The 16,046-nt window shown below is 40.9% G+C and overlaps 1 protein-coding gene across 2 annotated transcripts in view; it reads left to right on the top strand.

Annotated features, from left to right (window-relative positions):
* The first annotated feature begins 740 nt into the window (after positions 1-740).
* Positions 741-16,046, top strand: part of LOC149255216 (Gag-Pol polyprotein/retrotransposon) — a 192,291-nt gene continuing 176,985 nt past the window's right edge. For both annotated transcript variants that reach the window (XM_089457184.1, XM_089457185.1), the window contains exons 1-2: positions 741-894; positions 970-1,116. In XM_089457184.1, coding sequence (XP_089313310.1) covers positions 823-894; positions 970-1,116 — 219 coding nt within the window. In that variant the 5' untranslated portion in view covers positions 741-822. The remainder of the gene's footprint in view (positions 895-969; positions 1,117-16,046) is intronic.

Here is a 16,046-nt window from a genome sequence, read left to right as displayed (position 1 = left end):
CTAATTGCCCCTCGGCCTACTGGCAAGACCTAACCCCAAGGGCTTCTGACAAAATAGACTCTGTGACCTCCCAATGGCGAGGCACGATTTTTGACCAACTGAACTAACCCCTAGGGCTACTCTTTAGTCAAATTATAAACAAATTAAAAATTATTATTTAATTGATTTCAATTATAAAAATATACCTAATTAAAAAATTAAAAATTAATTGAAAATATACATACATATATATAATTTTTTTTTTCTACAATATATATAAATTATTTAAAAAACTTAATTGCAACTTATTATTTACGATTTTTAATTAAAATATTTTATTTTCTTGAGAATTATCTTTGGAAATTGATGCATTTACAATTTAAACAAAATGATAAACTAATTTTTTCACCAGACCAACAACTTAAAATATAATTAATCCAAAAAAACATTATCAAAATATAGATCACATCACACCTAAAATCAAACTTAATTTCTATAAATTACTTTTTAATAATACACCAATTTAAAATCTTTTTTCTATAAATTACTTTTTAATAATTTTAATAATACACAATTTTAAAATCTTTTTTATTATAATTATAATTTTGAATTTATGCATGTACATCCCACGTTACAATTAGATACGATATAATATATATAATGGATGATATTCCGCTGCCACGTCACGTCACGTCACGAGGCGTTGCTTCACGTTACTTAACTTGGAGGGAACACGCTAAACTTTCCGTGCAGCTAACATAGTCATCGTTGCCCATATTAGTTCATTGGAATTGGTACCAAACAAATTTTAATGTGAATCTAATCATTCGGATACGCTGGAAAATGCAGACAATTCCCTGCGGTCCTCGCTGCGATCTAAAGGAAGCGCTGTCCTGGCACAGACAGGATACTCAGGTAACCTTATTGACCGAATAACTGTTATATTTCAAATATTTATTTGTGAAGGCTGAAGATATACTTCTGGAACAGAGGTATATGCAACCGAAGGTTCAATACGTCGCGAATTCGATTCCCAGGAAACGAGCCTTTAATGCACGACTGCGTAATGCCAAAATATATGCTCTGGAAAATAAAGATGCTTCCAAGTTAGAATCGGCGGCAGCATCGAATGAACGGGTGAGCTACGGTTTTCTATTGTAAAGAAAGTGATGTATTCTGGAAATTGATTTACCATTGATAGAAAAATAGCGGGAGAAGTTCTTTCGTCGGTTAATCCAAGAGCACAGACATTTGTGATTGATAAATTGTGTGTTTTGCTAAGTTTCATGCTATTCGTAATTATACCAAACGAGATCTTAAATTTAGGGGATGAAAAGCCAGTCTTCGATATGGTTAGAGAAAGTTTCTTCGTAAACTAAATGTTTATCTTGAAATAGGCAGAGAATTTGGAGAACCTTTAAAGAATTCTTCTAAACAGGAGTATTTGAGGCAAGCATTGAAGTAAAATATTTGTTTCGCGTGCAATTTACAGGCAATTAGTTGAACATTGTTAAATTTGACGCTGACTAGCAAAAATTCATCAGTAAAATACAAATTATCAGGAATTTACCTAGTAATTGGATTTTTATGAGTAAAACACGTATTTATTGGAATTTACGGAGAATTTGGTGACTGTAATTGTATCTTTATGAGTAAAAAACATATTTACTGAGATTTACCGAGGCATCCGTGACTGTAATTGGATCTTTATCGGTCAAACGTGCATTAAATAGAAATCACCGAGACATAGGTGATTGTAATTGCATCTTTATCGTAAAAGTACACATATATCGTAAAAGTACACAAACCAGATTACCGAGAAAGAAAGAAATAAATTTTTAACATCCACGAGGGTAAATATAACCTATGGGACAGATTACTCTGCCATCAGATTCCTGTATTCAGCCCTTTTCCTGTGAAGGCTCACAATCAACGCTCCCAACTTTTCGACAAACTTCTGGCTGAATAATTATCCCAACAATAAATTATTCCAAGAGCTAGGTGCCAAAATATCTGCATAACTTTCCCTGTTGTTTTTGAAGGCCTCACCATCTAAAATGAAATTCTTTTCTGTTTCCACTTTTCTAGAAGAGCAAAAAATACATACTTTTTCTTCCCACACTTCTTTTGACCTTTTCCAGCTCCCTGTTTCACAACAGAGTTGATGAGAATTAGTCCTTAACTGAGCCATAAGAATTTTGGCTCTCCAAGAAATATTGGCCTCTATGTACGTTTTTTGTTGATGATTATGAGTGAGATATCGGTGCCCATAATTGAATCTTCTATCTATAAAATACGTTTATCCATAATTTACTGGGACATCAGTGATTGTAATTGGATCTCTCTTTCATATCAAATATTTTAGCTCTAATTTACCATGAGAGAAAGAAATTATATTATCTCTCACAAATGACTAAATTAGGCCAATGAGATGTAAAGTGTAAAGTATAATGGTTGTCAATCTGGTCTAGGCTTCTAGCACAGGCCGTTAAAACTCAATGTTGTTATCCTCCCCACCTAGGTTTGATATTTTTGACATGCTTGCTTCAAATAGGGCTATTTGCCTCCTCAAAGGGCTGTTTCAATTTATAAGAAGTATGTTGTGTTTTCCTTCCCAGCCAGGTTTGACTTCCATTTAGAGATGCTTGCCTCTCTTGGGCCTGCTAGTGCAAAATCTCGCAGCTTGGTGCAAATCCTTCACCAAGCAAGAAACTTGCACAGGATGACAAACAGTGTCACCACTGTCACCTCAAAAACTAGTTACTACCCCTCTTCTATTTTAGCGGTAATGATTAGCGACCATAGGGGAGGCTTCTTGGTAGGATTTGGGGAGGCTAAATATCCCCCAAGGCTCCTACAAACTATACCTTCCCACGCAAGCCTATAATGACCAGGGCAAGATGGAGATTGAGCGTAAAGCAAGCAAAAGGTTTCACAGGGCCTATGGGTCAATCCTATGGCTATCTAGGCTAAGGGAGTTTGAAATAGGTTCTTGGAACACACCCTAAGTTCACTAGACACAAAGATGCTAGAACTAGGGTTAAAATCTGCAGTTTTGGGCAGCAAACAATACCTTATAAGTTTATAACAACAACTAATCTTACCATTCAAAATGCATGAAAAGTACATGAAATGAAAGATTAGAGAATTAGCAACTTAGGAAATAAATTCAACAACTTAAAATGGTTCAATAAGCTAACAAATGCAATTTAAATAATGACGTCAGCCCTAATTAATTGCAGAAAAATGCATGGAAAACATGGATTTTGCTTCTTCAATGCATATAAAATTGATTCTACACCATCAAACATTCATTAAAGAGCATTACTAAACCAACACAAGATGTTTTAGGTGAAAACTATCCCCAATATCAATGCAATTAAATAAAAAGAGAATTTTAATTAAACCAGGGTTTTACAGAATTAATATAAAATTAAAACCAATCTATGCAAAGAAAAAGATCATTAATGAAAAAGGCGCACTTGAGGTGCCATAAAAATAGGCTAAGGAAAGGGGTATCTTAGTGTTGAATAATGTTGTCATTGATGTCAAAGTCAGTTGTTGGTGAGTAGCATGAAGAGTGCATCCTATTTGGAAGCAGTGAAGAAGAGAAGGCAAGTCTTGACAATGCCTTGAAGAAGCTTTGACATGAATGCTTTTAATATACGTTAGATTGCAATAATAGGAAGTACCAGCCAAGAAGCCCCACACTTCCCCACGCTTGTTGAGGCAGTCGAATATGAAATTGCATGCTAAACCATCACCATTTGATAGTACTCGTCATGCCATTTCCAAAGGTATATTATACTGTGAAAAATACCCCACGGATGAAAAGTTATAACTTCCTGAAATAATGGTTCCACATATGGGGCAAAACCCTAAGTCACCAAATTTATTAAAAACCATGCATGGTCATTGGTTGGTCCCAAGGCATGGTCATTGGTTGGTCCCAAGGCATGGTCATATGGACCATGGTACTAATATTAATAATCTGGAACTAAGCACTAACATTGACGGTGTGAATACTTGTATTCTTATTTGGAACAATGATGGGCATTCATATAATCATTTAATTATCAACCCAGGGTTTGTTAGACTTGTGAGAACTTTGTGCTGTATGCACAAGTATCAAAGTTCCTACTAATTTTATATGCTCATGTAGGAAATCTACAGGTGATGGCAATCATGAGACAAGTTTAACTACAAAATTGGTTCAGCCACAAGTTCCCTAAGTGTTGGAATTCAAATCAACACTTAATCTTAAGGACCATGCCTAATGGTAAACAAGATTCCTATCAAGTTCTGATTTCACAACACTATTTGCAATTTATTATTTTGCAGCAGTTTTGTTGATTTTGCAGCAACAACCGCCGATTATGCAGCAATTGTGCAATCAGCTCTACGTACATCCAAAATTAAAGAACATGGCCCAAAGGAGTACAGGAACAAAAATAACATGAAATACACTTGCAGATAAACACACAATGTAAACCACATTGGCCGATCCTAATATGATAAACAATTAAACATACACACTCTGCAAGAAAGAAACTGTTTAAGTTTCTAAGTCTACTAGTTAGAAACCCTCCATGCACTTCACTGATTTATTCCTACCTACTTGTTCTGTTACTTAACAAGTTATTTACCATATAAATACTGAAAATAAACACTAGTGCATGCTCAACATATTACAGATCATCAATTGAAGGAAACATAAAAAATCACACAAAAGACATCGTTATTTTTGGACCAATGTCCCTGGAAAAACCCAATGCGGGAAAATCGGTGCAGCTATCTGAGGGTTTTCTTATTAAGCAGTTTCAGAATACAATTTGGGTGCCAAATCCGACTTACCCAATAGAGAATGCCCTTGGCAATAGTACTTCTCAGTTTGACACAGATGTCTCGGCTGAAACCTCGGATAAACCCTCCGGCAATTCCTTAGCTCTAATCTGCCCCAGAAACCCCAACGTCTGCCTCTCTGGATTGCGTCAGCCTCTCTCCGCCTAGTGCTGGCCCTGCGTCACCTTGAATAGGCTCGCGTCAGCCTTCTAGCCCTTTGTGTCAGCTATGCTGGCCTCTCTGAAGCACTGCGCAGCTCTTGGCTGCTTCTGCGTGGCCCCTGGCTGCTACTGCGTCACTCTCTCTAGCTCCTGCACTGATCTCTCTCCGCTGGTATCAGAGATGATCTCCCTGCACTATCTCTGCCTCTCTGTCTCTCTGTACTCACTGCCCCTCAGCTGCAACTCCGATCACTGATTCTATTTCTCTTAGCAAACCCCGCTTTAGAGAATAGAATGACTGATCATCCAGTGTACTCTCCAAGTGACCCTCAAGACTCCTCTTATACTTTTTTCGTTGACATATCAACGACCGAGATTAAGTCCCTAATCAACGGCTAAGATTAGATCTGGCTTGATCCATGTCCTTTGGACCATTCTAACACAGATTTATATTAATCCACATTAATATTTTAATTTCTCTAAGTTTAGACTTAGGGACTCCATTAAAAATATTAATTATTTTTATATTTCTCAAACTGTTTAGAATCTGCCCAAACCCTTTTTGGTATTGGAGATCTTATGTGCCCCAACCTCTCCACCAAATTTCGTGGCTAGAGCACATCCGATGCTACCCCAAATCAACACTCCCTCTTAGCGAGGAGTGTGCTTTAGTAATACTCCTCACTGAGTATCACCCTAATCATCTGACATCGGTCCCTGTGCTGATGCTAAGCCTGTTGCCCATCATCCTTTGCACTGCTGCATGTTGTACTGCTACCCATGGCTCTGCCACTTCCACTGCTGCATCCGTACTGCAACTCCCTCTGCATCTGTGCTACTGCCCATGGCTTTGCCATTGCCACTGCTGCATCTGCACTGCATCTCCTCTCATCATGCTACATCGTGCTGCCCACTGCTGCATTGCAACTCAGTTACTGAGAAGTAAGTAACTGATCTCCCAACTCTGACCTCTCTATTGGGCTAGAGACCCTCCTGATGCTGAAGCTCCCTCTGTCGCTGACAAGTGCTCCCTCTCTGACCTCTATGCTGCTGCAACAACTCTCTGCATCTCGCACTGTTACACACCTCTTTGTACCATCTTGCATTGGTGCAACACTCCCGTGCCTCTCGCACTGTTGCAGCCTGCTAGCCTCGCGCTGTCCTGGGAATTCTGCACTGTAGCTCTCTCTGCCGCTTCATCCGCATCTGTCTCTACCCACATCCGCCAGTCCTGCTACTCCTCATCGGGGCTCCCATAGCAAGGTCTAATCCAAGAGGCTGGGTACCTCGAGGATCCTGCCCCTCATTGCCTGTAGTCCATCTGACTACAACTCGATGTCTCCCCACTTCCGCTCAAGTGGTGCGTGTGCACTCATGGCACAGTCATCGTCTGTCTCCACTTCCTTCTCTGCCCTTACTGGCGCTGCCTTAGTCTTGGAAGACTCTCCCTTACTCTTCTTCTTTGGACACTGGGTCGCATAATGACCCAGCTCCCCACAGTGGAAGCACTTGATCTTGGAGAGATCCTTCTTCTTCTATTTTTCTTGCTTTCCCTCAGATGCTAGGGCAACATCTTCCTCCTCCTCCTTTTTGACTCTGATTCCCTTACTGCTGCTTCCCGCCTTGGTCTGCTGTCTGATCTCTTCTTGGCGAAGAGCCGCCCACATCTCCTTCCAAGGTGGAAGGGTCCCTCTGCCCAGTATACTATGGACAAATACCTCCTAGTCTTCTGAGACTGCATTCAGGGTTGTCCTCACCATCAATTCCTGATCCGGCGTGGTTCCTATGGAAGTCAACTGATCTCGGATCTCATTCAGTCCTCCGAGGAAGGTGTTGATCGGTTCTCCCTTCTTCATCTGATATGACCTCATTTGATTTTCTAGTAACATCCTTCTCTGCACAGAAGTATGTTGGTACAATTTCTTTAGGGCCTCCCACATCTCATTTGCCGTTTCCTTCTTGGCAATGTGTGGTACTACATGGTCCTTGACCCTGTCAAGGATGATGCTCTTGGCCCTCGCCATTGCCTCCTCGTACTTGTCGTTATCAATTGGGTCAACTGGGATCGCTATCGTCCTTAAGGCGAAGTGCTTGACATGATTTTTGTCAAGTACGGATAAGATTCTGGCCTTCCAGACTGCGAAGTTTGAGGCTCCGTCCAGTCTGTCCTGGTCTCTTACTCCGTGTAGTGCCATGCTGCTCTTCTACTTCCCTCCTGGAAGTTCTCGATGTGACTCCCTCTGAGCCTTGATTTCCCTCCTGGAAACCCTTCTGCCGATGTCGAGATGCCCCCTACTCTGATCGTTTGTGCAACTGCACCACTGATCCGGATTTCTCGGCTAGAAACCCTCGGTAGCAACTCCCTCCTCCTTGGCCTTGCCTTGTTAGGTACTGTTCTGACTACAGTACCCCACCAGCTCCACTTTGCAACTTTCCCACAGCCTCCTAAACCCTAGCAACCTGAAGGTGAGAGCTCCTAGGCTCTGTGCAATCCCGACACCAACAACTCGACCTCCTCAGCGAACTGTGTCAGCCCCCTCTTTGCTTTTGCGTGGCTCTATGTGAGCCTCCCTTTGCCTCCCTTAGCCTCTGTGATGCCTCTTCCTGGTGTTAGTGTCAGTCTTTCCAGCCTTCCTCCAGTGATCAAATATGCTCTTACAAAGTGGTCTCAGAGTGTCAAGGTCAAATTTTGTCATTTCAGTGAGTCTTCAAGCAAAATTTGGTCACTAGGCATTAGGTCTAGGGTTTGCTTTCACTCCTTCTAAAGTTGTCCAAATGTCGGTCCATGTCATCATTCTGCTGAGTCTATCATCATTCATAGGGTTGTCATCATCATGTCAAGTTCCATTAGGTCATTTTACACCTTGTTCATGCTTCAGTTGTGCCTAGGTAAGGTCATTTCCCTCTCCTAGGGTTTTGGAGGCAATTTCTCTTGGACGGTCAAATCATCGGCAAAACTTGTTTCCTGATGTTCATACACCTTCCCCTATCCTTCATGTACCTTATCAAATGCTTCCCATCACTGAGATTCGCCAAATTCCTCATTTTCGCACAAACCCTAGTTTCTTGCCACAACTTGGCAATTTTCTAGGTTAGGCCTGTGTTTTGCCCTTTTGGACCCCTTCCCCTCGCTCGATCTCTGAGATTCCACTTTCCCCTGCTTCCTAACATCCCTCCCTACTTCCAAAAATTTCCCCAAGAATTTAGAAGCCTCTTATCCCCTTCAGTTCGCTTCATTTCGACAAAATTCCTTGTTTCACACATCGGGATAAGTTTCACTCAAAATATGTTTCAGAGCAATCAAAGATGAATTTTGGAAAACTGAGAGAGGTTTTTGTCCACAACATGCCAAAGAAGAAAAACCTCCTTCACTTTTTACACAGGTGTCATGGTTTTAGAGAAATGTCAAAAATACAATCGCTAGATCCAAGGAGGTTGGCCAAGGCACTAAAACAGAGGAAAAGGCCCGATCCCCTTCATATTTTGGCTGAGGCTACCTTGAAGGATCATGGTGCTCAATGATGCACTTCCAGCTCAAATTTCAGGAAATTTTGAGAATTTTGGTCAATTTTGATTTTTTTTGTGCCACACAGGTTTTTGCTCTGAACGCGTAGCGCGCCGCACGCTACCCTGAAGATGGGCAAGTCCATTTCTCAAAAACTCAGCATTTTTGGATTTGTCATGACAAATTACACTTGCTCAGCAATGGACAAGACATTTCATCAGGTTTTGAGCCCTCAGAAGGTCAAAAAACATGCAAAAAATGACTTTCTGCCACTTTTTGGACACACAGGAAGCAGTCTTGGGAGATTGCAATTTTGGAGGGGAAAATGACCACCAAATTGAGAAATTCCACTTGGGTTGGAAAGTAGACATCCAGACCTTTCCAACAAGCCTACTTTTGCCTCATTTGGATGCCGGGAAGTGCCTCAAAAGTTGGCTCAAAGGCACGCTACGCGTTCAGGATTGGGGCGCTACGCATTAGCACATTTTCTCAATTTTTCATCTACAGCTCAGGAATTCGCCCAGCTTTGACCAGTTTTGACTTGTGATGGGATTTTTCACCCTCTTTGATGTAATTAATGTATTTTCATGTTGACATGACACTTATTTACCTATTCTAGAAGATTCATTCATGAAATAGCAAACATTTAATGAATGAATTGGTTTCCTAGCTTATAGAGGCAAGTTGTTTTGACTGCCTAGATTGTAGTGCTTTGTTTAGAATTGGTTGAAACAGCTCCTAGAATGATGAGCTCGACCCCTAGAGGCAAGGAAAGGTGTTAGCTTGCCTATATTATGTATTTTCTTAGTCATTTTCATGGTTGGACTCTTGAGGGATAAGCTTCTATTGTATTACACTTTGTAGCTCTGCAATTTTGGCAAAGGAAAGACCAGGGTTTTGCAACACTTTTTGGGATTCCTGTGGTTATTGTGTTGATGGTGTGCTTCTCTCATGTACTTGTAAGTGTGTTATGTGTATCATTTTCCCACTTTTCTTTTCTGCACATTAAGTAAATGAAGTGTTAAGGTAGAATTCATAATTTATATGCTCTGCCTTTAAGTTTGCTTAATATCTATGTTTTCCTCTGTCTAAAGAGAACTCTCGACGGTTTCTTGCTCTCTTTAGCTCCTCACCGGTCATTCCTATCCATTCACTTAAATCAAAGGCATCAAGACAATCTCCTACCTTGCCCCAAAAAGACCTCTGCAGAAGCTGTGTCCCATCCCCGCACCCAAAATTGCTTTCCCCTGTTTTCCACCAAAACCCTAAAAATCTGAAATCAAACCTTCTCAATCAGTTTACTAGCCTAAAATCAGTGTTCTTTATTGGTCATCTCCGCCCTTTGAAGACCTTTTGCCGAGATAGACCCGGAGAGAGCCCTCTCCTGCCCCGTAGGGCTAGCTACGAGGCTAAGTGGTTTGATGTTGCCTTGGATTTTGTCTTTTTCAGCCTGAAGCCAAATTCAAGCGCTAACATATTGGCGACCATACTGGGGAAGAACAAATGGTTTACTTGTTGATGTCATTTGTTTTATAAGCTACAGACGGAGCCTGAAGTTATGCCAGGTAGCCTTCGAAACGCTTTTGCTTTGCATTAGCGGAAGTAGATAAACGCTGCTTCAGTCAATCTCCGGTCTAGCTTGTAAACGTGACATCTAACTTGTTAATTGCCCCAGTACATGTATCAAGTTTAGATCTGATTGTTGATGGTGAACAACGATCAAACATTGGCAAGGCTGAAATCATTCACCTGACGACTCTAAATCATTTTCGAGATCAGATCCAAAGACTCCACTGGAGGATGATCCCGACCAGCAAAAACATGAAAGGACAACATGGACAGATCAGGTATTCAAGTTGGAATTTCATCCAAGACATTTTGTTCTTTGTCATAAATTATTTCTTCTCTTTTCCCAAGAATGTCAAGAAGGCTTTGCAAAGTATACTGTATTTGAGAAGAGATCCTCGGCCTGCAGTTGATTCTTTCCCTTTGAAGATTGTGCATACCAAAGATTTGCATACCTTTGAGCTTGATCAAGACCTTTCTTCTAAATCTTGTGATGACCATCTTCAGATTGATGAACCTCAAAAGAACAAGACCGATAATATACCTGCTGTACATACCCCTACACCTTGTAAAATTCCAGATCGGTATAAACCTCTTGTTTTACCTTCTATTCTCCATGCTTTCCCCAAAAACTATGATCTATACTTGCCGAGGTTTGATGGTGAAAGTAAGAATGTCAACGCTGAGCAACATGTGCAGAATTTTGAGTCTTTTCTAGACCTTTTTGAAGTTGATAGCGAAGATGTTAGTATAAGGCTTTTTGTTCTTTCTTTGCAAGCCAAAGTGAAGAGTTGGTTCAAAGCCTTGCCTGATGCAAGCATTTCAGATTTCCAGCAGTTTGTCAAAGTTTTTCTCGATAGGTGGATGATCGGGCAGAACCTTTTCTTGATTGTAGAAGAGTATAACCAGCGGAAAAGATTGCCAGGGGAGACAGTACAACAGTTTTCAGCCAGATTTAACCAAGTTTATTATTCAATGCCAGTTGAGATAAGGCCTTCTCCTAGATCTGCTCTCTTGCACTATCCGGGTGCCTTTGATCCGGAAATGGAGTTTCAGCTGAGAGAAAGGGATATTGCAACACTTCACGAGATGCAAAACAGTGCAGTAAATGTAGAGGCTCATCTGCTGATCCGAAGGGCAAGGATGAAGGAAGAAGAGATGAAAAACATAGATCCGACCGAATCAACATCTCTAGAGGTAAAGCTTGACATTTTGGTAAGTGCAGTGGAAAAGATGATGGACAAGATCAACGCAAGGAATGAGAATAATGTTCAAGCCCATGGCTCGCTGATTGAAGAAGAACAAGTTGCTGATCCAAAACATTTTGTTTCTGATCCCAGTTGTCATAGTGATTGTTTTATAGATCATTGTGAAGAAGAGAGAGCTGTTGATATGATGTGTATGTTTGATGATGAATTGCCTCAGTTTGATCAGTATGATGATGATTATGTTCTCCAAAAAGAAGCTAATCTTGCAATCAAACAAGCAGCTAGTTCGTGGGAGGAAAAAGTTCACTTACAGCAGCTCGAGTACAATGATCAAATGATGCATATCTGCTATGACATTGACAAGGAAAGTGCAGAAAATTGGGAAGTAAGTGAAGGATCTTTGCCTTTTTGTTTTGATTCATTTCAGTTCATCAGAGATAACTACCATGCAATCAGAAATCAAATGTCAACAAGTCTTGATTTGAAGCATCTTGAGAGCAAAGAAAATTTTGTTCAAGACTTCTCATATTCAGATTTGCAACCCCCGAAAGCCATTGATTGTCAAGTTGCAGCTGAAGACTTGGAAGTGGACACACATGGTTTAATGATTCAAGGTGACTCCGTACCATTCTGTTTTGAATCATTTCAGTTTTTGAAGGGTAGATTGCATAGTAAATCTTCAAATGAACAGCCTATAACAAATCAGCAATCTCTCAGTCTTAATGTTGAGGATGAGACAGATAACAAAGTTCTTGAGCAGCCTGTAGCATCATTTTTGCAGCCACCAAATGAAATTGAAGGGCAAATTACAGATGAAGCTGTGGAAGATGAAATACATGATTTGATGATGCAGGAAGATTCTATACCCTTTTGTTTCGAAGCATTTCAGTTTATAAGGAAGAATCTTCGTAAAATCTCTCAAGAAAAAGATGAACAGCTAGAAGGATGTCATACATTTTCAATGGATACATTACAATAGTCTTTTCAAGTTTTTCATGATCCAATAGCTGATGTTTTGGATGAGGTTTGCAGTCAAGGTCTTTCTCCATTGACTACATGTGAGCTTGAAACATGTGCTGATATGAATTTGATCCGACAACCGGTTTCTTTCTCATTTTCAACAGAGGTCTTGTCACAAGGCTCAGATCAAAGTTTGCATTCATGGTATGAGGAGAAGAGAAGTAATCCATTGGATGAGCTAAGTTCCAGTGTGCATGAACTTCAAGATCCTTATGCAGTGTTTTTGGAGGCGGATAGAGAATTCATATCATTCAACGGATTTGTTTCTAAGTTATCATGGGAGTTGCCTTTCAGTAGTTCTCTCTTGTTGTTCATAAGTGAGCACTTGCGGAGAATTCGAACAGCAGACAGAATACTTACTTGGTTGCATTGGTTATTTCATTTCACTTGATCAGGTGATGAATGAAACTGTTAGAGTAGGTTTTGATGAATAAGCTCCACTTTGAGCATCATTTCCAGTTGTCAGTTGTGTTTAAGTATCGAGTCAGTTTTTAGTTGAGTCATGAGTCCTTTGTGAGTCAATTTTCAGTCTTGTTGTTAAGTTAGTTTGTGTCGGTTTTCAGTGATGCATTTTAGTTTGAGTTTTTGACTCCATTGCCCAATGGATAAGGCGCTGGTCTGCTCTTCCAAAGATCTGTCGTTCTTGGCACCTCCAAGGAGCTACCATCCCCATTGGAGCCAATGTTAGTGTCAGTCTTTCCAGTCTTCCTCCAGTGATCAAATATGCTCTTACAAAGTGGTCTCAGAGTGTCAAGGTCAAATTTTGTCATTTCAGTGAATCTTCAAGCAAAATTTGGTCACTAGGCATTAGGTCTAGGGTTTGCTTTCACTCCTTCTAAAGTTGTCCAAATGTCGGTCCATGTCATCATTCTGCTGAGTCTATCATCATTCATAGGGTTGTCATCATCATGTCAAGTTCCATTAGGTCATTTTACACCTTGTTCATGCTTCAGTTGTGCCTAGGTAAAGTCATTTTCCTCTCCTAGGGTTTTGGAGGCAATTTCTCTTGGACGGTCAAATCATCGGAAAAACTTGTTTCCTGATGTTCATACACCTTCCCCTATCCTTCATGTACCTTATCAAATGCTTCCCATCACTGAGATCCGCCAAATTCCTCATTTTCGCACAAACCATAGTTTCTTGCCACAACTTGGCAATTTTCTAGGCTAGGCCTGTGTTTTGCCCTTTTGGACCCCTTCCCCTCGCTCGATCTCTGAGATTCCACTTTCCCCTGCTTCCTAACATCCCTCCCTACTTCCAAAAATTTCCCCAAGAATTTAGAAGCCTCTTATCCCCTTCATTTCGCTTCATTTCGACAAAATTCCTTGTTTCACACATCGGGATAAGTTTCACTCAAAAGATGTTTCAGAGCAATCAAAGATGAATTTTGGAAAACTGAGAGAGGCTTTTGTCCATAACATGCCAAAGAAGAAAAACATCCTTCATTTTTTACACAGGTGTCATGGTTTTAGAGAAATGTCAAAAATACAATCGCTAGATCCAAGGAGGTTGGCCAAGGCACTAAAACGGAGGAAAAGGCCCGATCCCCTTCATATTTTGGCTGAGGCTACCTTGAAGGATCATGGTGCTCAATGATGCACTTCCAGCTCAAATTTCAGGAAATTTTGAGCAATTTTGGTCAATTTTGATTTTTTTTGTGCCACACACAGGTTTTTGCTCTGAACGCGTAGCGCGCCGCGCGCTACCCTGAAGATGGGCAAGTCCATTTCTCAAAAACTCAGCATTTTTGGATTTGTCATGACAAATTACACTTGCTCAGCAATGGACAAGACATTTCATCAGGTTTTGAGCCCTCAGAAGGTCAAAAAACATGCAAAAAATGACTTTCTGCCACTTTTTGGACACACAGGAAGCAGTCTTGGGAGATTGCAATTTTGGAGGGGCAAATGACCACCAAATTGAGAAATTCCACTTGGGTTGGAAAGTAGACATCCAGACCTTTCCAACAAGCCTACTTTTGCCTCATTTGGATGCCGGGAAGTGCCTCAAAAGTTGGCTCAAAGGTGCGCTACGCGTTCAGGATTGGGGCGCTACGCATCAGCACATTTTCTCAATTTTTCATCTACAGCTCAGGAATTCGCCCAGCTTTGACCAGTTTTGACTTGTGATGGGATTTTTCACCCTCTTTGATGTAATTAATGTATTTTCATGTTGACATGACACTTATTTACCTATTCTAGAAGATTCATTCATGAAATAGCAAACATTTAATGAATGAATTGGTTTCCTAGCTTATAGAGGCAAGTTGTTTTGACTGCCTATATTGTAGTACTTTGTTTAGAATTGGTTGAAACAGCTCCTAGAATGATGAGCTCGACCCCTAGAGGCAAGGAAAGGTGTTAGCTTGCCTATATTATGTATTTTCTTAGTCATTTTCATGGTTGGACTCTTGAGAGATAAGCTTCTATTGTATTACACTTTGTATCTCTGCAATTTTGGCAAAGGAAAGACCAGGGTTTTGCAGCACTTTTTGGGATTCTTGTGGTTATTGTGTTGATGGTGTGCTTCTCTCATGTACTTGTAAGTGTGTTATGTGTATCATTTTCCCACTTTTCTTTTCTGCACATTAAGTAAATGAAGTGTTAAGGTAGAATTCATAATTTATATGCTCTGCCTTTAAGTTTGCTTAATATCTATGTTTTCCTCTGTCTAAAGAGAACTCTCGATGGTTTCTTGCTCTCTTTAGCTCCTCACCGATCATTCCTATCCATTCACTTAAATCAAAGGCATCAAGACAATCTCCTACCTTGCCCCAAAAAGACCTCTGTAGAAGCTGTGTCCCATCCCCGCACCCAAAATTGCTTTCCCCCTGTTTTCCACCAAAACCCTAAAAATCTGAAATCAAACCTTCTCAATCAGTTTACTAGCCTAAAATCAGTGTTCTTTATTGGTCATCTCCGCCCTTTGAAGACTTTTTGCCAAGATAGACCCGGAGAGAGCCCTCTCCTGCCCTGTAGGGCTAGCTACGAGGCTAAGTGGTTTGATGTTGCCTTGGATTTTGTCTTTTTCAGCCTGAAGCCAAATTCAAGCGCTAACACCTGGCTCACCCTTGATGATGCAGGCATTGCGTCACCCTTCCCTTGTTGCTGCTCTGCTAGGAACAACTTTTGTCACTCGGGACAACTGTTTTCTGCTGCTATTGCTCCGCTCGGCTGATGTCCTCAGTTCTCCTGTGATCTGCAACCTCCCTCTGATACCTTGTTCAAGTTTCTAAGTCTACTAGTTAGAAACACTCCATGCACTTTACTGATTTATTCCTACCTACTTGTTCTGTTACTTAACAAGTTATTTACCATGTAAATACTGAAAATAAACACTAGTGCATGCTCAACATATTACAGATCATCAATTGAAGGAAACAGAAACAAGCACACAAAATGACACCGTTATTTTTGGACCAATGTCCCTGGAAAAACCCAATGCGGGAAAACCGGTGCAACTATCTGAGGGTTTTCTTATTAAGCAGTTTCAGAATACAATCTGGGTGCCAAATCCGGCTTACCCAACAGAGAATGCCCTTGGCAGTAGTACCTCTCAGTGTGAGACAGATGTCTCGGCTGAAACCTCGGATAAACCCTCCGGCAGCTCCTTAGCTCCAATCTGCCCCAAAAACCCCAGCGTCTGCCTCTCTGGATTGCGTCAGCCTCTCTCTGCCCAGTGCTGGCCTTGCGTCACCCTGAATAGGCATGCGTTAGCCTCAGGAGGCCATGTGTCAGCCTTCTGGCCCTCTACGTCAGCTACGCT

Source organism: Pinus tabuliformis, chromosome 7 (assembly GCF_031772625.1).
Source record: "Pinus tabuliformis cultivar Carrire ecotype Pingquan chromosome 7, CPIR1, whole genome shotgun sequence".
In the NCBI taxonomy this organism is placed as follows: Eukaryota; Viridiplantae; Streptophyta; class Pinopsida; order Pinales; family Pinaceae; genus Pinus; species Pinus tabuliformis.
The sequence above is the reverse complement of the archived record's forward strand: the minus strand, read 5'-3'. Positions and strand labels throughout refer to the sequence as shown.